This window comes from Callorhinchus milii, unplaced genomic scaffold, assembly GCF_018977255.1.
Source record: "Callorhinchus milii isolate IMCB2004 unplaced genomic scaffold, IMCB_Cmil_1.0 Scaffold24, whole genome shotgun sequence".
Taxonomy (NCBI): domain Eukaryota; kingdom Metazoa; phylum Chordata; class Chondrichthyes; order Chimaeriformes; family Callorhinchidae; genus Callorhinchus; species Callorhinchus milii.
In genome coordinates this window covers 5,955,314-5,982,773 of record NW_024704765.1, presented here as the reverse complement: position 1 = coordinate 5,982,773, position 27,460 = coordinate 5,955,314, and the positions used below count along the sequence as shown (strand labels likewise).

Here is a 27,460-nt window from a genome sequence, read left to right as displayed (position 1 = left end):
ATCTATCCATCTATCTATCTATCCATCTATCTATCTATCCATCTATCTATCCATCCATCTATCCGTCCATCCGTCCATCCGTCCATCCATCCATCCATCTATCCATCCATCTATCTTGGGTTCCTAACAACGCATTGGTATAAGATATACACCATTACATTAGATTATTGTATGAACTGTGAAATTTCTCCAGAAGAAACTTCAGGGTTGATCATGCTTCAGGAATCAATATTGCTAGCAGTCAATAATAATAGCGATCAATTCATGGACAGGATTAACTGTTCGGTTCTGGCCCCCAAAACTCTTGGAAGTACCCGGGTACCCGGTATTGGTACAATCGAATAATCGCTCCGAAGAAATGAAATGACGTTGTGTTGAAAGGGCCAGAGGAGAGAGAAGCTGGGCCGTCTGATTTTTGGACCTCCCATTACTCGCAGCTCGCCAGAGATCTTTTAAGGTACTGAAAGGTTCCAGCAGAAATTCTGGGTGGAAGCTACGCGTTTACACGTGCAGGTACCAAATGGCTTTGAGGTGCAAACTGACTGCATTATTTGATTTGACAACCGGTATATATTATACTGTAGCAGTTGTCCTTTTTGGGTAGACGGAGTAAAATTGCACAGGATTCATTTGGACCTGTGCTTAGATGTCATTCTGAAGCCGTTAAGATAATTTCAATACACCCCCCCCACCCTTTTATTTATTAAAAAAAAGTCTTAAGCTATTTTAGGGACCAGCAAAACCGGGGTGGAGGGGGGGGGGAGAGAAGTTCTAGAAACAATGGTAGATATTCATGTAATGTGGATCATGATACAATCCGGATCACAACAACCAGAAACATTTCAGGTCTGCAGCAGTCACTCCTCCTAGATGTTCACATGCAAAACACACAGTCATTGTGCTTTACAGTACAGGACATCCTGCGAAACACGTCGAAACGTCTCCCTGGTGTCAAAGGTAAGAATTATTTATAACGTGACTTTGAACATGGAACACACAACAGAATAAATAGTCACTCTCTACAACAAACTCCTACGTCTAGTTTCTGTCACACACATTTAAAAATCACCAGGACCATTTAATTTCCCACGGTCTTTAAAAATAGTATTTTGCAACGTACCAATAATCTGAAGTGTTTAGACTACAGACCACTTCCATTGTGGAGTTATCCCCATTTCTATAATGTACAAATTCTGCAGGTCAAGTCTGACTGGTAGCAAAATATTACAGTGCAAACAAAATCTTATCGAAATGATAGATTAGGCAGTTTGTATTGCAATGCCTTGTATTGTAACTCACAAACATGCTCCATCCTGGAAAAATCCTTAGTATAAGTTACTTTAGTGTGTGTGTGTGCGCGCGCGAGAACCACATCTTCCAGGAATTATAGCCCAAAACCCCTATTGCAAGGCTCCAGTTTGGAACTAAACCCACACTGACCACATGACTTTACAGGGATGGCAAGAGTATAAAGTAAAACACTGCTAATTATTGACATTGATAAAACATACCTCACATGAACTGACTACCTATGTGCATGCATGGAGAGCGAATTCTTACTCAATAAAAACAGTAAGTTTGCTTAGGTTATGAAATCTAGCTTGTGCCAATATAGTTTAATTCAAAACACGCTGACAATAGAAAACTAGCCCCATCTCCCCATTCATTACCACTAGCCTTGGGTCAAGAGAACCCAGCACTATTTGTAACCAACATCACTTATTTCATTATTTCCAGTTAATTGCTTAGGCAAATGTAACTTTCTCCTTACAAAAATCTTGGTGTGTTATTATGAGGTATTTTGATGAGCAAAGACATTGCTCTCACAAGACAGGGATTTGTACGATTCAGCGAATAGTTTGTAAAAGGAGTTCCACGACAGTCACTGAGTGGTGTACACACAAACCAGTCAGACAATGCTGTTGGGAACCTAGCAATAACACTTTTTTTTTGAAGAAACACTACATCCAACAATAAAGCCTCCAGAACAAACTATCGTACTTGGGCCCTCAGTCAAAATAAAGGGTCAAATCTAAAACATAATCCGATCTAAAGCAAAGGCATAAAGAGAGCACCAACAACCACTTACTCAACTCAGTGAACAGACAAATTGTCACACTGCACTCACTGCCCATTGTGAAGAACGCCGGTGCCAACCACAACCCCGAGCAACACTTGTGCCTCGCACAAACAGCTGTTGTGGTTGATGGAAGGCACTGACATTAGTTGAACATTTCGCTGTAATTTTCAAACAAGCAAACTCCTAGACTGGAGTTAATTTTGCGCTCGTCGATATTTTAAAGGATGCCGATGGTGGAGAATGGTATATTTGGATTATTTTTCCAACACAGGAACAGAATAGGCTGGATGCAAAATAAAGCTCCATCTGCACAGCAAAAAACTAAGTGGCCATTGCCTGCACCATTCCACCTTTGGTGTGACATTTATAGTTTGTTAAAAACTAGTTTGCACTGTCCCAATGCAAGCCCCTCTCGCGAGAGAGGGAGGGAGAAGAATTCCATCCCATCAGTGCAGGCTGAATTCATAGCCAAGAGAGAAGAGTGTCTAACTATGCAACCCATTTAAAACATCTCATTATACAATGGCAAAATAAATCTATTTAAATTCTCAACCACGTGAAAGGCGCTATACAAATGTAATTAGTTGTTGTTGTCTTCTTTAATAGCATCACTGAATAAACAACTGCTATTTGGTTTGCTTAACTCATTACAGTTACTTTCTTTTCCAAATTCGCTAAATTGTTGGCAAGAAACTAATTTGAATGAAACACTGTTTAAAAAAAAAAAAATTTTCCCTGCTGAACTGGGATTGTGCAGCCGGTTCCTAATGGAAATAATGATGATTCCTTCAATTACTAGTGGTAAAACAGGCCTACAAAACAAACCAGATAGAGGGCATGAAGTGGTATGTAACAGTCTGACAAAATTGTTGAAAGTTAATAGAAAAGGCAAGTTACTCATTTTAAATAAAGATAAAAAGCCACTACCTGGTGCGAGTTGAACCATAAAGGCCAGTTTGACCCCAGAAGTACAACATTCTCCATGCTCTTAGCCTTAAGACCAAGGTACTGTAGTAATATTTAAGATCAGGCAAAATTTTAGGGCATTTCTCAAATTTAGAAGTCAGTTTTCAGCAGTTCTTGATTTAAAAAACATTTAGTGTACAGAAAATTTCCATAAACAACCTTTAGATGAACGACTCATTTTATCTGTAGGATTGTTAGTCAGCAGAAGTAAGAAACTGTGTGCTGTGCCCTACACACATTTGTTTTCTAGAGTGAGGTTTTCAGTATAAATTGTCTCATTGCACCGGGTCCCATTTTAGTCTATTAGTGTAACATCAGGCTTTACATCTCTATAGTACCGAAACAAGGCAGATTTAAGCCTGTAGCCCTTATAACTCCAGACACTGTGTGCACACATCATGTATATAACTCTCACTCCCACTTCACCGACTCTTCAGTTCAGTAAAAACATGTATATCAGTTGCTTCCAGCTGTTTCAATCCCTCAACACAACTGTATCTACTATTTACTATAAAATCACCTTTCATTAATCCCATCATTTCATAGAAATTTCACTTGCTTGAATACAAGCTGAAATGGGTTCACGCCCCACCTTGTATTGTTCCGTGATCACTAAGCCATTTTTAAAATGAACACTGGGCCATTTTTTGACACTCTGTCAAAAGCTGCAGCTACACTAATGAATGGTTCATTATTCAAGTCATGCCCCATATCCCCTCAGAAGGTCATTTACAAGCTCATATGTATTTGACAAATGAATTGGGGGGAAAAAAAAAGTAAGAGATAAAAAAAAAAATCCCAGACATGCCACCCCAATATTCCAACTTTGCAAAGAAAAACACACACTGCCCAGAATCTATAGAAGAGTATTTGCAGTATCAGCGATGTAATATAAACTACACTGGAACACAGCTCAGGTTGTCATGGACACAGGAGGAGGGGGTGATCCTTCCAGTGACTGCTTGAATGGATCTTCTCATGTGCAATAATGATGCCTTGAATCTGCAGCACGTTATACTAACAGACCATGCACGGGCTGTTAGCACTTAACAGGAATCACATTCGCTAGTTTACACAATGTTAATGTGTTGCTGCATTCTATTTCAGGCAGAAAGATTCACATCAAGCGGCACAAAGTTTCTTCACTAGAAGCTTTGCTACCGTCTCTTTGGAAACATGCCTCTCTCTTCTGCTGGTAAAACAGTCCAATACGCAGCTTGTCTAAGTTACTTTGTGTAAATCTTATGAATATAAATTGCACAAATCACATCTCACATGATAGAAGGTATTAATATATGCGATGGTGTGATTTATGGATTGGATTGTACAGCAGCAATAAATGGCACAATGAAAGTTTATTCTCTGCTACTGAAGAGCAGATCCTAAAAAGCACTTTCTGAGACGTCTCAACGGCACGATAAGGTGTTATTTCTTTGTAAGAAAGGCAGAAACCGTTTTCTAAAAGGACTGAATTTAAGAATGTTCCAAAAATTCTGCATGATCTTAAATTTTGAGCTTGTCATTTGAAAACTAAGACATTGAGGAATTTCAGGAGGTTGACTTGCTGATCCAAAGACTGCAGGAATAAGGGACATTCCTCTCAACTCCCCTTCCCTGTAGGAGTACAAGAGCCTTTCCCTGCAGGTCCCTCACCTACACCTCTCTACAGGCAGCAGCTGGTGAGTGGCTGGGAAAATTCAGTCCCTTTCAATGGACTGATGAACCAAACAGTGTTCAGAACTGAGAGGCATTACTGAATGGAGCCAATGTTTTCTCGTAATAAATCCTCTTTGCAGGCTGAAAATCCCACTCCACATTTGCATTTAAATAACAGCAGTGTGGGTTGCGTTCTACAATCTGAAGAGAAGGAGGTCACACAGACACAAAAACAAAACTTAAAAACTGCAAGTCAGCAGCACACATTCCATCAGGTCCCCAGCACCCAGCGCTGGACAAGATTCCCACAAACCAGCTACTCTACCTACACCAATCTCAGGGCGGATGTCAGGCACAGCCTCAAGTGCCTTTTTTTTTCCACAAACAGCCTCATCAGGAAACAGGATGTGTGCAGTCCAAATCAAAGCAACAATTGATCAGTAAAAGCATTCTTTATAAAATGGTATTTCCTAAAATTCTAGCAAGGATATATATATATATATACTATGTGCAGACAGCTTTGCATCAGTCACTGAGACTAACTATCGTTTTAGTAACCATGGAGACGCCCGCACCAAGTGCTCCTCCTGTGGGTACTCTGAAAATAAAACCTTCATTAAAACCATCAAGGAAATTCGCCGAGTGGAGCTGACAGCTGCTTTCAGAGGCTGGGAAGTGATGGAAGCAACAAGATAGCATTCCTCCGTGTCACCGGAACAAACCAGCTTCTGAGCACAAGAGACAATCACTGTGCAGCGTTATATAAACGGGCTCGGTTACGGCACATCGACCTTATGCCTTTCTTTTCTGAGAGGAAGAGACAGGCAGCCAAAACTAGATTTACCCACCATATTGAAGGTGCTATTATCATTGGAGGCCACACAGGCTAGTGCTTGTTGCCAGTGAGAGGCTGAGAACTTCAGCAGTTGTAAAATGTCAACTCGGCCCAGTGGGGGAATTCAATGCACACGTCAGGATAGACGGAGGCACTCACCTGATACCCAGCTAAACAAGCAGGTCTATGTTCAAAGACCATCGGGTATCCCTGACACTGTTGATGAAGTATTTCCTAAAGGCTTGATGGGTGGTTGATCAGTGTTCTGTTGGGCAAGAGATTTTTGTCATGGCAAATCCGATTTCCCGCATACCCCATTGTGTTGCTACCAGAATTCTCCTCCGTGCACCTCAATAACTTTGTGCTCTGTGGGCCACACGCAATTGCCAGCATGACAGTTCTCCATGATGTTCAGTCCAGCCCTGAAGGTGCAATTCTCTGGGGTTCAGCACCAGGGATCTCGCTCGGAGCGACCTCGGTGCAGACTGTCACTGCGCTGCCACGTGGTGCGGATCAGCAGCACGGCATCTTCACACTTCCTCTGAACACAGGGCTCCTGTAACTGCTTCTGAGGCAGATCCACCTGAACAACAGATACAGAGAGTCAGAACAGAGCTACAGAGAGTCAGAACAGAACGCTGCACAAGCAACTACTCGCAGAGTCACTGGGGTTCTGGACACATTTCAAAAAGTACTGCCAGAGTGTGCGAGAAGCAATCAGTTATTGGGACATGGGTAACACATTTTTACACTCTTCCTACTGATGTGCAAAGTACAAAATCGATCGAGAGCAAGTCAGCTTGAGTGCCAGTACAGCTGTGGAGTCCCAGCGTTTTGGACGTCCTCCTGACGTGAAAGACGCTATACAAATGAAATTTATTGGAGTGACTGATCAGGCAATTTTGGCGTGTCAATACCATGCATTCCTTGCTCACCTGATAGATGCTTCTCCAGGCTACGTTAAGCGCAGTAATGAAACGTTCCAATTCTGCAGCACAGCTGAAGTACAGAAACCAAGGAGGCGAAGTCTGCTTCTGATCCTCAGAAAACTCCTGTAGAGGTTAAAACGCAGCTTCATAAAAGCGAATAGACAACGAGATGTGCAAAAGCAAACCATTTCATGAAAGCAAGCGACAAAAACAACAAGTTTCTGAAGAGCTACCAAACATTCCTGAGGGTAGATGTCTTTTTATACAGAACACTTAAGATCAATAATGAAGCAGTGTGGCAGCAGCACGTGTAGAATTTTCGCTCACAAAATACAATCAATACACTTTACAGTGTATTCTGTGTGAAGTGCTTTGAGACATCTCGAAGATGTGATAAGGCTCTGTATCAAATGCAAGGATTATTAGATTATAGTTTTCAGCTCTCGATGGAATCTGGGAATCGCTGCCTTCTTGGATAGTTAGAAAGAGAGGAAGGTTTAAGGCAAAGGTAATTCAGCTCCTTATCAACTTTTTTTTAATACTACTTACCCTTCCCTTTCTCTTTACTTGCGATACTATTCCCTATCCGCAGCAGAAAGTGGGCCACTAAGTTACGCTGCTACCCAGGCTACTCACCCTTCCCTACACCCCACCCACAACTGAACAGCCAGCCAACTCTCATGGTCAAAGCTCACACATTAACAGACACTGAGAGAGCTAACTCAGCTTGTGAGATGTGCCTCTGTGAGTGGGAGCTCCAAAGCCCTGCCAAGTCCTCATCTCGTGTAAGCTATTAGTGGTCAAACTGAAGACCATCTCTAATCATACTCACCATCAGGCAGTACTCTCCATTGGGGTCTATGGAGATGCTGCTCACACTGATTAGCTCAGCACTTCCCAGCGATCGGAAGAAGCTTGTCTGGGAGTCCTCGTGACATGTAATGACCAGCCTTTCAGTTACTACAAGGCAGCAGGGGATACATGGCGAGGGTGCCACACCCTGAGGAATAATCTGCCAACACAAAAGAACGGTTACTACACTAAACAATCTCATTAGGTGTAATGTAAAAATAATGAACACTCGTCACTGAAAGCAGAGCGAACACATTCCCTTTAATATCAGGAAAAGCTTTGCTATGCCTTATTAGCCTGAGCAAAGGCAGACAGACACTGCTCCAGGTACTCACTTACCCCTTTAGACACGGCTTGACAGAGGTGCTGCATCCAGTCAGCCATCTCCTTCTCACTCTCGGCACTCAGCTCCAGGGCAGGGCGCTCAGTCAGGATCACATGGAATGTGTGCGGCCGTTCCGTAATGCTGGATCTCCGACAACCACCACACTGCTCTCCCCTGTAACAACGGGCACATAAACAGCATATTTCAGGTAGGAAAGTCTCAAACCGCTAAACAGATATAATCAAGAGGGAGGGAGGAGAGAGGGAAAAGCAAGGCTGTTGACCAAAAGCGTGGCCAAAGGGTTTGAAGGGAAGGAGAGAGGACATGAGGCAATGAGACTGAGGAAGTGAGGCAATGAGATGGGTGAGTTGGCATAATTCATAAATGACACTGCATCATACAAAGGCTAAAAACCTAAATTATAATCTGAGTAATCTGGGAATTTGAGTGCAAATTTAACCAAGAATAGAGTCACTCAGCAATCTAATGTACATACAGTACTGGGTTAGAGAGAGAGAGAGCCAGACAATAGGTATTCAAGTGCATACATTTTATAAAGGAACTTACGCCAAGTTTATCGAAATGATTGGCATCATGTCTGTCCTGTCGGGGTACTGATAAAGGATCCCATTGCTGCCGAAACAAAGCACTTCTGTTAACAAAGTTTCACGCATGGCCAGAACAGCGACAAAGAGAGTAAGGTGTTATTTCTATCTTGGGGTCAATCATCTGAAGCATGTAGCAGATTGAAGAAACAATCCTGAAAGCCTTTAAAACCTCACTCCGAGTGACCAATCCATTTTTTTAAAGGATTTTATATGTCAAAATATCTCAATGCAGTAATCATTGTCAAATGTAATAACTATTTTTGAAGGCAAAAGTCCCATCTCTTTTTGAACAGTGACATGGGTTCCTTAACGTAGATGGTAGATGGGACCTTGGCTCAACGTCTTATCTGAAGGCTGTCACTTCCGACCATATAACGCTCTTCCAGTAGTGCACTGGAATGTAAACATCGATCATGCGTTTAAGTCCCAACATGAAGCTGGAACCCACGACCTTCTGAGCTAGAGAGTGCTAGCAACTGAGCCAACATGACATGACACATGTGTCAGATTGGTTGATTGAAGTGACAGGATAGGAGTCAGAGTCTCACCTGAGCACGACATAGGAGGATTTCCAGATGGGTGACCCTAAGTAGGTGGTCCCAGCCTTGTAATGCAACAATCCCTCCTTGGTGACTGAATTTGCACCAGGCATGTAGAGGCTCCCCTGGGGTCCTGCAGTTATATCCAGAGGGTCTTCCCAGTGAATCAGACTGTACAGGTGGATGGTGACTTCCGACGGCTGTAAACACAACAACAACTTGCATTGATGTAACATCCCTCACACAGGGTAGAGTCCCAGAGCGCTCGACAGTGGCAGAGCACGACGCCGAGCTGGGGAGAGGTGACCATAGGCACGGTCGAAGAGGAAGGTCTTCAGGCGCGACGATAGAGAAGGAGGAGGCAAGGCGGAGGTATAGAGGAAGAGTGTTCCAGAGTTACACATGCTTTTGCATTGCAGTCAGGCACAAACGTAGTGTGAGGGCCCAAGCCAACAAAGACACCACAAAACATTTCCCATTGAACTTTTTAAATAAACAACACTTGAAGGACATTCTCTTTCCCCATTGCCAAGGAGTTTTTCCAGAATACAAGCAACGCTGGCTTCCCATTGGTCTGTGTGATGGATGAAAGGCGAGACCAAGTAATCAACGAGTATTCCCAGTAAATGAACACTGGCAGGAATAAGTACTTACACCATGATGTAAACCTTACCTCACATTTGGACTCCTGGGCCACAAACTTGGTCAGTGCCAGCCTCTGCATAGTGGCATCAGTCAGGATGCTGGGGTACGGTGGCTCTCGACAGCCTTTAATCATGGCTGACTTCAAAGCACTGAGGAAAAACCTAGAGAATATGAAATTGGTAGAAATTAGTCAAAATTATTTCTTTAGAATAAAAAGGTTACCTGTTATTAATCATCTTTTTTTTTAATTTTATTTTTGAAGGAATTATTACCCCCGGTAAAGCGACTAACAACTACTTACTTCTAGGTAAACAGAGGCGCGCAGACTAAGGAAACACGCCTAACTTTTCACCCTGCCAGGAATTGAACCCAGGTCCTCTCGCAAATGCTGTAACTGATAACGCTGCAGGACTCTCTGCATTCTACTTACTCTGTGAGGGTCTCATCTGCCGTGTCCAGCAGGAACTGCCGGCGTCGATTAGTGCAGACAAGCTGGACGGTCTGCTGGCCCAGCCCCACCTACAGGCGTGATACAGAAATCAGTCAACCCGAGTACAGCATACTGGACACACGCTTCAACAGCTACACCTGCATTCTAAAGCATCTTGGAATAATTCCTTATCTTTAACTTAGCGGATGGCCTTATAATAATAATCCTTGCATTTGATATAGCGCTTTTCACGTCGGGAGGACGTCCCAAAGCGCTTCACAGAACACACTGTAAAGTGAATTGACTGTATATTTGTGGGGGAACGCGGCAGCCAATTGCGCACAGCAATGTCCCACAGACAGTCGTAGATTGAAAATGACCAATTTATTATTGGTTTTGGTTTTGGAGGGATTATTATTAGGCTCTGACTGTGTGGAGTAAGGAAACTTGCCCAAGGTCTCGCCCTCTGCCTGGAATTGAACTCAGGTCTCTCACTTGCAAAGCGAGTGCTCTAACCACTGAGCTACAGGACTTATATCCACTAGTTAGGTCTGAAAACTACACGCAATGTATAATTCTTTCAAAACAGATATGCACAGAGTCAAATGAAGGTTTTTTGTTTTCTTTGAAGCCTCTTCCAGTTTACTCTGAAGGGTGAAGTGTCCCCCTAGTGGTGCGGACGGGACGTACAGGACCTACACTTGCCTGTGTCCATCTCAAGGACACGGTACAGAACAGCAATTACTCTGCAATGGGCTGTAGCCCTTCTTTTACTATCCCCTAACTTCTTGTCTGCGTATTAAAGCCTTTTCTATTTCTCTGTAATAACGGCCACTCTTTTTCCCCTACCTTTCTAATCTTTTTTGTAAACTTTGTGTCTTATAATTTCATTCTATACGATTCATTCATCATACGTTACTTTCTTAAACCTTACTTTTGTTCTACTCTCCCCTACTTAACCTTGGAGCCTTGATGCATCTCTCAATTGAATGTATTTAACCTCCACCGTGTCTGTCTAAACCCATTTAAATATGAAGAACCAGTGTAACTAAATCATGAATAACTCACTGAGATGTAGTCAAGTTCATTGTAAGACACCGCTTCTTCCACATTATAGGGCTTGTCAGCAACTCCTGCTCAGGACAAGACAAGGAATGAAATACAGATACTGTACTCCAAAGAAATTCACAACAGTGCTCTCCCAACACATCGGTACTATTTTAAAAGCAATTAGGTTACAACAATGTGCGTTAATACCATATTAACACAACTGAAAATTCTAAAATTGCTGAAATACGCAGGTGTACACAATTATTCCTCTGATAGTGAAGTCCCAGTCAATGTTTGGTGGGTAGGAAATACCTTTTCTCAGCAGGTAGATGTAACAGTCTGTCAGAAGCACATACAGCAACTGCAGGTTCCCCTCCATGTGACCAGACCACATCCGCATCATCTGAAAGATATAGAAGCATGTAGGCAATTTGCAAAGACCCCAAGCTTCTCCGTTCTCCGTTCCCTTTTACAATAATTCCTCGTATTAAGGTCAAAAGCTACAATCAAACCTGAATTCAGATATATGTCACAGTGTTTTTGTGTGGTAGCTACTCCACTCTACTCCCTCATGGTGGTTCACAAAGGGAAAACAACAACATGCATCAATATACATTGCATTTCATACAAAAGGAAAAGCACATACTGCTAGTTCATTAATATGTTACACATCTCTACATTTAAACCATTTATTAGAGAGACTCCCATTACTTTTGTTTGGGGAATTTCTCTTTGAGGATCTCTTACCTTGTAGAGTTGTTCTTCGTTCTCTCGGAAGACATGAATCATCAACAGAAGCAGGAGGTTGTTGTCCACCCTAAAGTGATGAGGACAGAAGACATGAACAGATATGTTCCTGCCCCAGGTAAAGTGCAGCATTCTGGCTGTTGCCAGACTTCTGGCTGATGCTGCGTAACCTACTGCTCAAATACAAGTAAGGGTCATCACGTAACACAGCACCTCTGTTGGGATATTATTTAAACAGGTGAAGTGAATTTCCTGTGCACTTTTCAAAATCGCTCCAGCAAGATTAAAACCATTCCAAGGTACGTAAATAGCTCCAACATCAACACATATAGAGAAGGGATGAGGTTTCAAGTATAATAATCAGAGCATCTTACCTGAATTCTGCTGAATGAGTCAACTCTGAGGGACTATTTCGAGCTCCCTCTAGCTCCGAGGTGTTATTGCCAGGTTCCTCAAGCTCCAAGTGGCTAATTCCAGCCCCCTTTCCCTCTACAGGGCTACTACTAGCAACTTCTTTCTCTGATGATCTACTGCCAGCTCCCTCCGTGTTGGGATTCTCAGGTTCTCCAGGCTGCATGACAGACTGTTCCTGGCTGGGACCGCAAACCTCCATCAGATCATCTTGCCCAGAGAGCCGCTGTGTCCCTGTCGTCTCCACTCCATCGCTCCGTGGGGTAGCAGCCTCCTCTACGGTCCCAGAGATTTCCTCCCTTTTGCACGCTTCCGAGTCAGCACTCTCATAGCTACTAAAAACATGCGCTTGTTGACCATCCCCTGAAGTGTCATGGTCGCTGCCACTTGTTGCACCAGCACCTGGACTCTCGAGTGCAAACCTGTAGAAGTCCATGGTAGGTGGCTTCCGCTCACTATACCCCCGATAGGGTGGTTCATCCGGGGTGTCCCCCGGGATACCGGTCCGAAAGGGCTGCTCAGGCTGATCATTATCCGCAGTCCAGCTGTTGTCATCTAGTGTTCCATTCAGCCGTTCAATCACCTCACTTAAAGGATTCCCTACACTGTTCATTGAGGTGTCCTTCATCTGTGGTATAAGCAGGCCCGGCTGGCTATCTGCCTCAGACATGCGACGGGTTGCATAACGTGGCTTGTCCCGGGGCCTGCTGCCCTCCTCCCCACCTGAGGCCTCTTTGCAATTCTGCAAATACAGTGAATTGTTCTGATCTTTTGCCAAACGGCTGGTGAAATCCTGCTCGGACTTTGCTTCCTCCTTTGGCAGCAGCACCACTAGAGTTTTGTCCTCAAGAACTCGTTCCTCGGATTTTGCCCTCTTCTTCTTTGTGTTTTTTTTCCTTTTCGCCAATCTGAGAAATCGAAACCATATAAAGAATCAGAACCACTTGCATGTGAAGTACAGCTAAGGACTACAATGCCTGTGGATGGACTGTATCTTCATCAGGTTTCACTGGTTTTCCGTACTCGAGCAGATCAACATTACAAATCACTTCACATTCCTGCCCACCCAATCCCTGCCATCTCCTACAGCCCAATTCTCCTGTCTATGGTTTCTGGTCCACTACTCATTCCTTATTCACTCCTTTCTACCACCGCTAGCTAGCCTCTTCAGCTCTCTGGAATGCTCACCCACATTCCCTTCATCTTGTGCCTTCCCTCCCCACCTTTACTCAACACTCCCACCCCCACCCCAATTTTCCCAACTTCCCAATTGCCCGCAGTATAGAGACATTGTGAAGTGCTTTGAGACACTGACACACAAGGCAATATAAAAATGCAAGTTCTTCTTTCCTGAACTCAGCTCCATTTACAGTGATTTACCTAATCACTTCAAGCTCCAGCTCAAGCTCTGCAGAATCCTGCAGATTTCCATTGCTCTCCTCTCTTTCACACTCGGTGCTGGGCACCGTGCTGAGCTCCGGCATGCTCCGTGCCTCCACCTTCTCGGTGTTGAAAGGATTGTGGCGTAAAGTGGGGCTCTTCCCATTGCTTTTGTTTAAACTCTCAGAAGTCCCAGATCTGGGGCAGCTGCTGATTGTATCCGTCAGTTCACCCTCTGCCGACAAATGCAAAGAAGTACAATGGGCAAGAGGTCAGCAGTTATTTTCTTCTACACAAACTTTTTGTCTTTATTCCAGCATAACTGCAGATCTGAGAGGAAAATAAATTCACTAAACTGATGCTATAATTCAGACGTTTTAACTGAAATTTTATTTCCTTTCAATGAAGCTACAGTATTCATCTGTCAAACTCTAGAATGCAGCTGTTCACTAGCACAACGCTGCTCACACTGCATGTAATCACATTAACGCTTCTCAAAGATCTGTTGTTGTAGAAATCCAGCCATTTCCATTCCTTCTTTGGGAGGAAAGGGGATCTTACCCCCAAAAGTAGACTTCACAGGGTTCAATCATGTTTCAATGCAATATAGGGGCAAGTGTGAAGCACACTGACAATGTTCTATAAACCTGTAGAGGCCTTTATGTAGCTGAATTGGTCTGGGCCATGTGGCAGTGGAAAGGCAAATATAACAAAGTGAACATCCTCCAGATTTAAAGGAACCCCCGAAGGACCAAGTTCTGAACCCCATTCACGCTCTCGGTCAGAGAAACCCCACTCTAATCTTCTTTGCAGAAGTAAACAATGGCCACAAGTGACATTGCATCCTTCAAGCAGTGTCGTTTGGTGGCTGGTGCTTTCAGGTACAATTTCCGACTTGTGAATGCTTCTCTCCGCTCCACATCTATTCCATCCTCTAAGAGGGTACGACCTGCCTGCAGAGTCTCAACGCAGACCATCAATGCCAGCGTATGAGTGATGCTGGAAAGCATTCTCTTCTTCCTACTCAGAACTCAGACAACCCAGATTACTTACCGCAATCAAGGGAAACTAGGACGTGGATGGCAGTTCAAGAGAGACCTTTAAAAAAAATTGTTATGGGACAGACAACACGGAGATCAAGCTTAAGCCAAAGTGTAAGTTTACACCAAAACCTGTTATTGAGCCGGAATTGTTGCAAAATTCAGAACTGTAGTGAATTTTCAGTCACATAACAAAAGAGTGCCATTCCTGAGCAAGAACTGGGGTAAATTATGCAAAAAAGCAAAAGAAAGTCCTATTATCAGCAAGTAGAACTACTGTATCATAAAAAGAGAGATGGATCATTGAAGCCTTGATAAAAACAGCCAAATAAATAGAAGACAGCACAGATTCAGAAGAAACGGATCTCGTCTGACCTCCAAATATGCTGTTATATCCTCCTGACGTGAAAGGCGCAATTTGTTTTAGCAACTTGTCTAAGATAGTATCTCGTGACCGACAAATCTTGGAAACTTTTCTCGATGCACTGACAGCTTTCTCACACACCTAAAAGCACATTTACACAACTACAGGAGAAACTGATTACAGCCTGGTTCTCTGGATACAGTAACTCAGAGGCCACAAGATAAGCGAGGTGCTAATGAAAAGGCCGTCTTTTGGATCACCTTTGCGCTTATGCACAGTTTGCAGGAAGTGACTTTTGTGCATATGTACAGTGCACAGTGGCCTCAGCAGCATCCAAGCCAAAAGGTGGTCATTTTGTAGCGTGGGAAGTTAGCTAGTCAGTGCTAGAAACCAGATCCACAGGACATCATCGTTATAAGTGAGGAAGTAACAGAGGCAACTAGTAATGTAAAATGGCTGCTTTACTCTGCCCAGAACAGGCAAGACCCAACTTTATGTCACATCTCCCACTGCCTCTGAATATAGACAATTGGAACACGATATTGAAGTTAGAGTTGGAATGGGTGGGCCTGGTGAGTTTGGACATATCCACATCATTTGTAAGTATTGGATGGCATCAAAATATTTGTATAATACATGAATTGCCATTACTTTTTTGGTGATCTCTGCTAGATAATGCAGGGACTAGGCAAAGCTAATAGTTATAGGCTTACACAAAACCTTACAGCACATGCAGAGGCCAATCAGCTCATTGTGTTTGTGTTAGTTCACTGAGCCATGCATTCATTTAGTCCCCTGTACCCAAAACCTTTTATATTTTGATTTCAAATATCGGTCCAATTCCTTTTTAAAAGTGATAATAGTTTCTGCTTCAACCACTATTTTTGGAAGGACATTGTCCCTATAAATTGTGTAACAAAATTCTAACTCCTTTGTTTACAAAGATTTACAAAGAATGTACAGCATGAAAACAGGCCACTCAGCCCAACCAGTCTGTGCCAGTGCTTATACTGCACACAAGTCTCCACCCATCCACTCTTTACTCCATTCCATATCCTTCTATTCTCCTCTCTGAAGTGAAACAACAGCTTCCTCCTAAATGCATCTGTAGCATCTGATTCAACCATCACTTCGGGCAGTGAGTTCCACAATTTTACTCCCTGTGTAACAGTTCCTCCTAAATTCTCCTACTCGCTATCTTATGTACCTTTGTTTTAGATGTTTAAACCTGAAGTTTGGCTCCCACTTCTTGATTTATCACTTCCTCTCTTTCCTGTGCCTTTTATCCTTGGCAGCTATTGACCTTGACCTTTCAGTAGCTCTCCTTTGTACTTTGAGAGATGCATCTAATGAAATTAGTGACAAATGCTGAATGTCATAGGTCAATATATCAATATATAGGCAACTAGAACTATGAAAACATGATCACTGTAGAGATTATCACAGGATCCAGTCCGCCAGTCTGACCAGTTTCCTTTCAGATCTGAATACAATTCTAACTCATGGGATTGAGCAAGAATCATGCTAAATTTCAGTCCATGAATTGCATTTCATTCTCAAATATTGACATTACTTCACCTCACCAAACACACACGTACATACCCATAGCCCTGGCAGGCATGCAATGCAGTGTGTGAGTTGAATCAGACACGGTTAGGGACAGAGCATGCAGCAGGTAGAGACAGAGTGTGAAATACAAGTCCCACCTTCCCAGTCTGTGCTGGGCATGGAATGTGCTGCTGGAAATACATCTCCAAAATCATAATCTACAGTGAAGAGAAAAAAAACACAAATGGGTAACAATGACAGTCATGTTCACAAATATACAAACAGCACAAGACGAAACCTGCCCTACATGCTGGATAGAGCACAGATCTTTTTTTTATTATTTTGCTGTAACTGCAAATATTCCCATAATGTCCTCCAAACTCCTTTTGCGTGTGATGAAGAGTACGAATAAATCCGTGAGCCAGACTCTTGCTGCACCTCACATGATCCAATTCATTGGTTGGTACATCGGTAACTAGCGGACATAAATTTGACATTATGACTAAAATCAAAGGGAGAAGTTAGGAGGTTTTTTTTTGTAACAGAGGATAACAATTAAATGTTCTAAAATGTTCTACAAAAATAGTGGTTGAACGGAATCCGGAACAGCTTTTTTTTAAATAAAAAGGAATTAGACAAATATTTGAAAAAGAAGAATATAAAAACATTAGTGAGATCCAGGGAAAGAGCATGGAAGTGAGTGTAAACTAATGGCTCTTTCAGAGAGCTGGCGCAGGAATGATTATACGTGCAATGCCACCCATTGCTGCTGTTAATGTTGCTTTCTGCTGAGTATGAACAACCCCTGTTGCAGCACCTATAATGTTGAAACGTTTCAGAGTGCATGACACCAATTAATACCAAGCATAAGGATTCTTTTTTTGTAGGCAAAATAGCAACCATCGTGCACACAGCAAAGTCTCGCAAACAGCCTGAGAATGAGTGATCAATTTATTGACGTTGCAGTAAAAAGATTTTCATATAATACGTTCTATGCACTCTTTTGGTTGGTATATCGGGGGAATTGTACACTAGTAACACATCTGGGGCAATAAAAGGGCAATGTGACATCCTCAGCTACATGGCCGAAACAATGACTATTCCCAGATACAAGATTGACAACCTAGCAAAAACTCAATCAGTAATATTCCTCACACTCCCCTTTGCTGAGGGTTATATAAAATCTAGAGACGGAGGCCGATCATAGCTTTTGATGTGGGAGCGAAGCTAAAGCCCCTGTAACCAAACACCGACTCCTAACACTACAGAGCAAAAGGCACAAAAAGTTTTAGTTGCTTGAGAATTGCAATTGGAGAATATTCCGTACCTAGGAGCGAAGCTGGCAGTTTGCTGTTCCTCCAACGCACTGCAGGAACAAACATAAAAACATTCACACTGCACCCTCACACTGACAACTAAGTTACCTTATTCATTTTAGCACAAACTCAATGCACTGAATGAATGAGCTGTTGGACCAGTTATCGCGAGACGCAACAGCCACAAGTGAAGGCAGTGGTGATCCAGGCAAGTCAGCTGTGGCTACACGTGTGTAAGAGTTAACCTCTCGCTCTTGTGATTTCGAGAAAGTAATCTTCAATACCAATGATAAGATCTACTGCCTAACATACTCTCAACTCTTAAATCTCTGCAACAAGGTCAGCAGATGAGAAACTTGCATTTTTATAGCACCTTAACAGGCTCACTTCAACCATCTTCAATATAATTTCTTCCCAGAGAAGGACTAGATATAACGATGAATCCAATGTTTGAACGTTTGCAATCCTTGCAGTGGTTGGAGGCGGGGGTGGACAATGTCACGGTGACCAGATTACAATTGGAAAATTCCAACAGCTTCTTATTCAACAACAACTAGAGATTTTCACACAAGATAGTATGTCAATAATAATCCTTGCATTTGATATGGTTCCTTGTCACGTTGTTGAGAAGTCTCAAAGCGCTTTACAGAATATACTGTAAAGTGAACTGATTATTTTGTGGGCGAAATGCGGTAACTAAGCGGCAGTTACTTGCACACGCACTCTACAAACAGGGTTGGATACTATTGATAATGAATATTCTCTTCTATAGCAGAGCAATGACTATTTGAGAGGACAGCTCAAGCTGGTGAAGTATTCACTTTTCAACAACTCATAACAGTCATATCTCCCATACATTTGGACAACCTTTTGTCCCGAGTGGGAGACTGATACATGTTCAGATTAGCGATTAGTCATGTACTATGTATGCCATTTTGTACATTTCCCCAAGGATGCCAGTGCCCATTTGTACTGAGCTTTCTGCATCTTGGTCCAGACCTTTTATTTTGGTGGATGGGGAAGATCAACACAAGATGAAGGTTGCAACTTTGCTTTTAAAAATATCATTTAAAAAAATACTGTATATATTGCCGGCCTGAATGTGAGTTTGTGCAGAGCCGTTATGTGAAAAAAGACTTGCATTTTTATATCACTTGCACATCAAACATTTCAAAGTGCTTTATATGAATTATTGTTAAACATAAGTGACTGCTTTTGTAGGCAAATGCAGCAGCCACTTTGAACACAGCAAAGTCTCGAAAACAGCTGTGAGATACACAATACAAGATTGCATTTTTAAGAGCCTTTCCCAGCGGGAGAATGTCCTGAAGCACTTAACAATACTGGGGTGGCATCTGAGCTGGGGATGGAAGCCGGGGATTGGGGGGTGGGTGGGAGCAGGGAGAGGGAAAGAAGGACCGAAAGCATGGTCAAAGAAGTCTTGAGAATAACTGACTAACTTGGAGGATTATTGACCAGGACACTGGGGAAACTATCTTCTCTTTTGAAATAGTCCCACAGAATCTTGCACTTGAAATAATAATTGTAATAATCCTTGCATTTGATATAGCGTTTTTCACGTCGGGAGGACGTCTCAAAGCGCTTCGCAGAATATACTGTAAAGTGAATTGACTGTGTATTTGTGGGCGAACGCGGCAGCCAATTGCGCACAGCAATGTCCCACAAACAGTCGTAGATTGAAAATGACCAATTTATTATTGTTTTGTTTTGGAGGGATTATTATTAGGCTCTGTGTGGAGTAAGGAAACTTGCTGAAGGTTTCTCCCTACTGGGAATCGAACCCAGATCTCTCGCTTGCAAAGCGAGTGCTCTAACCACTGAGCTACAGGACTCCAAAGACAGGCCCTTGATTTAAGGTTTCATTCAAAGGATTATACTTCCAACAATGCAGCTCTCTCCTCAACACCGTAGTGTCATCGGAAACTGTGAGGTCAAGTCCAGATGCTAAAGCAGTCAGTTGAAATAACGTCATTTATCTCCTCCTTCTTAAAGGTAATGTGCTGAGTTTTAGACCTCAGCAATGTCTTGGCTCCAGTGCCCATTGACAGCGCTGTGATTAAGCTGCACTATTCATTTGCATAGAATGCTTTTTCACACAATCTCTGAAATGCTACAAGACAATTTGCTTCCCATGTACATTTGGCTCAGAGTGCCAGAATTTAGGTACGAACAGTACATTTCCTATGTGGGAAGAAAGGACAAAGGCTGCCTTTAAAAAAAAACATTTTAAGTCCAAAGTCAGGGCTCCTCAGAGTACAATGTAGCCTATAGGTCACTGGCCTTGAACTCCCTCCTCAAAGGAAAGGTGCACCGCAGTACAGAAACCAGAAAGGGGACGTTTGCACTGACCAACATGCCCCCAGCATATACAGTAATACTCAGGAGATTAAACAGCAGTTGAAAATCAATGAAAAGATGGGAGTGATTCATGGAGGCCACTTGTCTTTTCTGAATCTCGATTAGATTCAATTCAGCAGCTACCAGCCTGATAAACAAAACTCCTGACGAGAGAATGTGTAACACAAGAGAGCGGCCCCACACCCAATCAGCCAGATAACTACAAATCTACTTAAATGTACAGTGGCTGAAACCCCAGCAGTAAATTCAGGCTTAAATTTTAAAGGAATATATTTAATTACGTACGTATGCATCAAACCCAGCAGTCGGATTTGTGTGATCTGTGTGACTGGCAACGGGAAATAGCTTGTTGATCTGATATAGGGTTAGAGAGACAGGGAGAGAGAAAACGAGAAGGGCTGCCACAGTGTGATCAAAGGTTTTGATTTACAAAGTACATTCTGTTTTGCACGCTGGCCTGATAACCAGACTATTTTCACATCCAAACGGACCCAGTCCAATTACTGTAGATATTGGGCTCTCTACTGTACAAGGCTTGACTGAATTATTTGGACACCGAAAAATCCTAGCACTTACCCTCACTGGAGGGGGCAATGGCGCTGTCATCCCATTCCAGATTAGTGGAGGTGACCGAGTTGAAGGAGTTCAGAGAAAGGCTGTCGGAGCCCTGCACCGAGTTGGGCAGACGCTCTTCAAAATCCAGCAGGTTGTGTGGCTTGTAATACTCGGGCATGTATGGAGCCACATCCAGGTAGGGAACATCCTACAAGCAGACGGTTAAGGAAACGTTGAAACACAAGAGGGCAGCAACAAACCATGAGCTCAGTTCTGTGTCTCATCTTTAGGGTGGCCCCTCCAACAAACTCTAGCCTAGAGTTTGAAGTTAATTACTCAATTAGCTCTTGAACCAACAGACTGCTGACACAAAGATGAGGGTGTTGCCTATTGAGCTCAGCTGGCATCTTGTAACCAAGAGAAACTAGATCTCCAGAAAGGTACAAATATTCTTGCAAATACAAAACAGTATAAATGTGCAGTTTAGAAGAGTCAGGATCCTTACCAGGTCCAATTCAAATCGGATAAACTCCAGTCCTGAGACCAGTGTGAGGAACAAGGTCAGGTGATCATCACTACAGACCAGGGCATTCCTTTGGGAATCAGAAAAAAAAGAGAAAGTTGGAAATAATAGTTCCACAAAGCCTCAGCTGTACATTTATAAAGTTACATTTTTAAAAATCCAGGGAACCCTGTTATACCTCCCTTTGATATAATGCTCCCTCGCTTATAATGTGGGACACCCATCCCCTACCACTAGAAGCACAGTACACCCCGCTCCCTGTGCTGAAACCTGGCCGACTTCTAGATCAGATGCGCACAGCATTCAATATGCAGGAAATGCCGTCAGTGGCAACATGATGATCCAGAACTCTGAGGATGTGCGCTAATACAAGTTACACATTGGATCCTCCAACTGCAATATAATGGTGATGTCCGAATATACATATGCCTGGCTACAAATATACAAAAAAAACTACTTTACATTTTGTGCAAAAACAAATCCTCTTTACCGAAGTCACAGAGACACACTGCATTGGCAAGGAAGCTCGTCACGTTGCCATTTGAATGGAATAATATGACTTACTTGAAGTAGTACTTGTGAAGCAGAGTCTGGTTTTCCCAGAACAACCTCAGGTAGCTCTCCAGAGAATTTTCATTTAATGCCAGGTATAGCCAGGCTCGACCTGAACAAGAAAAACAAACCACACACCATTTATGCCATAAAGTGCAAAACTCCACAAGTAGCACCAAGCTGATTTGCATCCTAAATTTGTCTCAAATGTTTAACTTCTACAAACTAAAATGCTTAGATACTGAAAGCTTTTAAGATGTGAGGGAAGGGCCCCTACTGCAAAGACTCATATAGAGCTTCTCAGAAAAATAGGAAGAGGATACCATTCAATCCATTAATCTTGTTCCACCAGTTTATTAAATTGTGGCAAACATTTTACAGCCATATCCAAAACTACAAGGAGTTGAATCTTGTTCTTGTAAACTGCATGAGTAGAGTGTGATACTCACTGCGACCAAGGTTTGTGGCGACATGCTGCTGCACCTCAATCTGTTTCACTGCCTCACTGCGTGTGAAGTGGACAACCAGCACCCAGTATCCAGAGGAGATGTCCTGCAAACTGAACAAGCAAATGTTACAGACGTTATGTAGCAGCACGCTCCAAAGTTTCTTCCTTAAATATCCAAAATCTGGAACCTGGGTCCAAATGCAAGTTCTGAGGGTGAGGACTTAAAAGATGAGAGCAACTAGACCAGAATATTAAACAAGCAAATCAAGATGATTATTATTTACAATTTCTAACCAGTTGCACTATTCCAAGGCTTGCAACTTACCCATAGAGCAGGGCGTGATCCAGGTGCTCACACAATCTCTGGAGGACCTTGTCATGGTTTCGGATTGCTGGCGTCTCATCCTCGCAGGCAGCAAAGTAACCCTGGAGCTAGGAGAAGAAGACGAACAACCGTCATACAGAGATCTTAACACTCTCCTGCCTCCTGCTCCCGAAAGCCAGGATCTGCATTGTCAGTTGAATAACTAGGTGACCTCTGACTTTTATTGGTAAGAATCCTTTTGAAAAAATACATAATACATGCATCCTTCTTCATGGCCTAACCCTAACCTAACATGAGGTGATTATGAATGTGTCAAATGGGATTATTCCACCTCTCAGCGGTTCTCCTGCAATAGTTCTACAGGGATTGTAGGAGACCTCTCAGTACAATTGTCAAGAACTGTATTCAGTATCCATGTCCACAGCCTCTTTCTAACCCAAGTACTATCAAAGCCTCAGACAGCAAATCCTCTTTAATTTGTTTAGGTGCTCAGGTGTTACACATTTCCTCCCCAGCCACTCTGTAAAACTACGGTTGTGTAGCTTGCTTGAACGTCTTCTTCCGAAGTTTAAAACAACCCCCTCTCAGCTGAACCCATCACTCTGCCATTTCTGTAAGATACATCATTGAACGATGTAACATAGAAACAGACTATTTGGACCCTAAGTTTGTCACATGAACCAAAGTATTCCAACTTGTCTGCTTGTTCCCCATAATATTTGTCCTTCTCAAGAACCTGTTCAATTTGTGGATTTTGCCTCAAATAGTTTGTAGTACAGACTTCCATATTATCACCACTCTCCGTGTAAAGATTTTTTTCTGAGCTCCCATTTTATGATTATCTTAAATTTGCGACCCCTATTTATTGACTTGTCAGCCAATGAAAATAATTATTACTAATTACCCAATCATAAAGTTTCATAATCTTGAAGACCTTCAGCGGGTCACCCTCAACCCACTTAGCTCCAGTGAAAACAACGCTAACTTCTCAAGTCTGGCTTCATAACTGAACAAACTTCATCCCTGATAATCGGGAATCCAAACCGACAGGGATTGGAGTTAGTGTCCAAGCTTGTTACACAGGGAGGAGCCATGAACCACTCGGTGCTATGTCCATTGCAGGACCTGAACATGTGCAGAGAGCAGTATGTTCTATTGGATTGTGCGCATTGTTCAAAAATAGATGAGAAACTCCAGCATTTAAAATAGATGAGAAACTCTAGCATTTACCAACCTGGCTCAGTAAAAGAGCTCCATTGTATAGAATCAGTCCAGGGTTACACGGTGATTAGCACTGTGGACTGTTGAATATTTCAAACCACACAGAGAAATCAGCAATTAAAATAGCTACAGATCAATGCTATCTTTTCCTCACATTAACACAGAATGTCCCTTTAAGGGACTGGTCTTACGTAAAGCGCATATCAGCAGAACAGAACAGCATCTTCCGGACAAAACTAGTACGATAAGAACCCAGAAACAAGGAAACAGAGGGTTGTGAAATTCAGACGACGGCACTTCACAAAATTAAGGGTGGAAGTTAGAAAAAAAAACTTCTTTGCACAGAAGTTGCAATGTGGAACTCTGCCACAAACTGCAGCTACAGGAGGGAAGAGACTTCTAAAAGGAAATTACATAGATGCTTGAAGAAGAATTATATTAAAAGGTATGGATAGGAAAATAAGATTAGATTAGGTGATTTGTGGAGAAAAGCAGCAGTATAATGGGCTGAAAGAATGTTTTTTTGTGCTGGTGCACTATATTTCCATGGTGTATCACAAGTCAAAGTGTCAAGCTGACGAGGAACTAAGCTTTCCTCTTGAAATGCTCACTTATGCTTTAAAAGAGAGCACTGAATCAACACTATATCAACCATTGAAAGTTATTTCAAAATATTTTACCTTCCACGACATTTTATTCTGCCCACAGAACCAAGGGCAATGATATAATGCTGAGGAAATCAGTCTGCACTAAAAACAAGGGTAAAATGCACATTCAAGGACACTCAGCTTTTCCCAAGTTGAGGAGCTGCAGTTGGATGTAGCTCTGAGGAGAAACACGAAAGCACATAATCATGTTCAGGACCAACAGTTATCCTCTTAGCTACGATGTAGAGTGCCCGTAATAGTGGAAGCCACAAACAGGGAAAAAATTATGTGTTTGGTGAGAATTCTGCTTTACATTGTGCAGAAAGTTGAAGCCCACAGAAAAAGAGAAGTTAAAGAAAACTTGTAACGGGAAGATGGTCGGCTGGATATTCTGGAAAGATAGGAGCTAATGGACCAAAGAGCCATCTTTGCACTAACCTATTTTGCAACCTTCTACTCGACTCTGTTGATGCACTACGATCATTAGGCTAAACGGAGAACTGCACGGGAGCCAATCCTTTAACATAGTCCCAAAATTCCTCCCATATTGGTCAGCGAGATGTACGAGTAAACACAAGGCTCGGGACAGACCTAATAACTCTCCTGGGCGATGCCACGGGTCTAATGGACTTTGCAAAGAAATGTCACTCCCGTTTAACCCTCTGGTAAACGAGTTACAACTTACACTTCTTTATTATATCATACCTTCCATACGTGAAAGAAATGTCCTGAAGGGGCCCAGCGACATCCCGCAAAACAACAACAACAACAAGATTGCATTCATAGAGCGCCTTTCACGTCGGGAGGACGTCCCGACGACAAGGAGAGGCGGCAAATTAAATTTCAATTTGGGAGTGAGTCTGCCGGGACGAGGAGAGGACATCAACGGCCACCAACGACAACGGATTACGTTGACACTGCGCCTTTCACATCGGGAGGACGTCCCAAGGTGCTCTGGACAGTCCCAGACTGGGGCGGGCGGGGTGGGGGGGGTTGGAATCAGGAGGGGTGGAGGGCAGGGAGGGGAGGGATAGGAGGGTGACTGAAGGAGAAGAACAACAAAAGAAAAAAAATGCTGTATTTCATAATAATAATAATAATTGCAGCAATTGATACACGTGCGCCTCATCGCATCTCAGAGGCGCTCTGCGGAATATACTGCAAAGGGGTGAAGCGCTTTGAGTGGGGGGGGTGGGGGGGGGGGTCTCGAAGACGTGATAAGACGCAAGATATCAATGCAAGGATTATTATAGTAAAGTGTAGTGACTGTGTGTTTTTATATTGTTAAATTGCAGCGGGTGACGAGGGTGGGGTGGTGTGTGGGGGGGGGGGGAGGAGGGAGAGGGGAGAGAGAGGGGGGGTGGGGTGTGTGTGGGGAGAGGGGAGAGAGAGGGGGGGTGGTGTGTGGGGGGGAGGGGGGGAGAGAGAGGGGGGGGGTCTGTGGGGGGAGAGGGGGAGAGAGAGGGGGGTGTGTGGGGGGGGAGAGGGGAGAGAGGGGGGGTTGTGTGTGGGGGGAGGGGAGAGGGGAGAGAGGGAGGGTGGGGGAGGGGAGAGAGGGGGGGTGGGGTGTGTGTGGGGGGGGAGAGGGGGGGTTGTGTGTGGGGGGAGGGGAGAGAGGGGGGTGGGGGAGGGGAGAGAGGGGGGATGGGGTGTGTGGGGGGGGGAGAGGGGAGAGAGGGGGGTTGTGTGTGGGGGGAGGGGAGAGGGGAGAGAGGGGGGGTGGGGGAGGGGAGAGAGAGGGGGGATGGGTGTGTGTGGGGGGGGGAGAGGGGAGAGAGGGGGTGTGTGTGGGGGGGAGGGGAGAGAGAGGGGGGGATGGGGTGTGTGTGGGGGGGGGAGAGGGGAGAGAGGGGGTGTGTGTGGGGGGGGAGAGGGGAGAGAGGGGGGGTTGTGTGTGGGGGGAGGGGAGAGGGGAGAGAGAGGGGGGGATGGGGTGTGTGTGGGGGGGGAAGAGGGGAGAGAGACACCCGCCCAACCCCCGCCGGTCCCTCATCAACACCCCCGGTCCCCCCTCCCCAGCGCTCCCCGCTAAGGCCGCGCGCGGCCTCTCACCTTCTTCACCGACAGCGAGATGTTCTCCAGGATCCGGTCCTTCACTTTCAGCGTCTCCATCCTCGCCGCGGCCTCCGCATCCTCCCACCGGACACCGACAGGAACCGAGGCCGCCGCCGCCGCCACCACCACCTCCCGCGGAGACTGACAGCCCCCCGACCGCGTGACACCGGGGCCAGCCCGCCTGACGTCACGTGAGCAGCCGTCACGGCCCGTCGTCAGCGGGTGTAGCACGTGACCGCCTCCTCCTCTCTCCCCCACCCCCCGCCCCCGCCGCCGGCTATCAATCACTGGGCGGGGCATTGTTCCCTCACTGGGCGGGGCGTTGTCGATCTGTCAATCACTGGGCGGGGCATTGTCCCCTCACTGGGCGGGGCGTTGTCGATCTGTCAATCACTGGGCGGGGCGTTGGTTGTCGATCTGTCAATCACTGGGCGGGGCGTTGGTTGTCGATCTGTCAATCACTGGGCGGGGCGTTGGTTGTCGATCTGTCAATCACTGGGCGGGGCGTTGGTTGTCGATCTGTCAATCACTGGGCGGGGCGTTGGTTGTCGATCTGTCAATCACTGGGCGGGGCGTTGGTTGTCGATCTGTCAATCACTGGGCGGGGCGTTGGTTGTCGATCTGTCAATCACTGGGCGGGGCGTTGTCTCTCCATTGATGGTTTCCTCATGTCGGTGTTGGACTATTCCGAGACTCTGCCATCCTCCGCGGCCCATGTGCTCTCGTGCACCGGGATTCCCGAGGCCGTCGCCTCTGTCCTCGCCCGGCGAATCCAGTCCAAGATCCTCATGTTCAAATCCCTCCGTGGCCATGCCCCACCTACCAACCCTGCCAACCCTACCAACCCTGCCAACCCTACCAACCCTGCCAACCCTACCAAACCTGCCGACCTCACCAACCGTGCCAACCCTACCAACCCTGCCAACCCTACCAACCCTGCCGACCTCGCCAACCCTGCCAACCCTACCAACCTCGCTAACTCTGCCAACCGTGCTAACCCTACCAACCCTGCCAACCCTACCAACCCTGCCGAC

At 44.4% G+C, this 27,460-nt stretch overlaps 1 protein-coding gene across 3 annotated transcripts; it reads right to left on the bottom strand.

The window, feature by feature from the left end:
* Positions 1-84: 84 nt before the first annotated feature.
* plekhm2 (pleckstrin homology domain containing, family M (with RUN domain) member 2) lies at positions 85-26,566 on the bottom strand. Of its 3 annotated transcripts, XM_042343591.1 has the most exons (21): positions 26,424-26,566; positions 22,504-22,610; positions 22,180-22,289; positions 21,743-21,842; positions 21,161-21,248; positions 20,677-20,863; positions 17,733-17,771; positions 16,564-16,623; positions 13,454-13,688; positions 12,037-12,981; positions 11,663-11,732; positions 11,228-11,318; positions 10,934-10,998; positions 9,866-9,954; positions 9,464-9,596; positions 8,800-8,990; positions 8,211-8,276; positions 7,658-7,817; positions 7,299-7,478; positions 6,473-6,589; positions 85-6,120 (listed from the first exon to the last, which is right to left on the bottom strand). In XM_042343591.1, exons 1-21 carry the CDS (start codon positions 26,481-26,483, stop codon positions 5,983-5,985), a joined length of 3,231 nt encoding a protein of 1,076 aa, XP_042199525.1. In that variant the 5' UTR covers positions 26,484-26,566; the 3' UTR covers positions 85-5,982. The 3 variants fall into 3 exon arrangements, with proteins under 3 accessions (XP_042199525.1, XP_042199526.1, XP_042199527.1); XM_042343592.1 differs by lacking the exon at positions 17,733-17,771; XM_042343593.1 differs by lacking the exons at positions 16,564-16,623; positions 17,733-17,771.
* Positions 26,567-27,460: the final 894 nt, after the last annotated feature.

What these genes read in the sequence shown, in the direction of transcription:
- plekhm2 (XM_042343591.1), bottom strand. Translation starts at nt 26,483, where the DNA reads ATGGAGACGCTGAAAGTGAAGGACCGGATCCTGGAGAACATCTCGCTG. An exon ending in TCTCGCTGTCGGTGAAGAAG is followed by an intron (nt 22,611 to 26,423) that starts GTGAGAGGCCGC and finishes TTCTTCTCCTAG; the next exon opens with CTCCAGGGTTACTTTGCTGC. An exon ending in CATTGCCCCCTCCAGTGAGG is followed by an intron (nt 17,772 to 20,676) that starts GTAAGTGCTAGG and finishes TTGTTCCTGCAG; the next exon opens with TGCGTTGGAGGAACAGCAAA.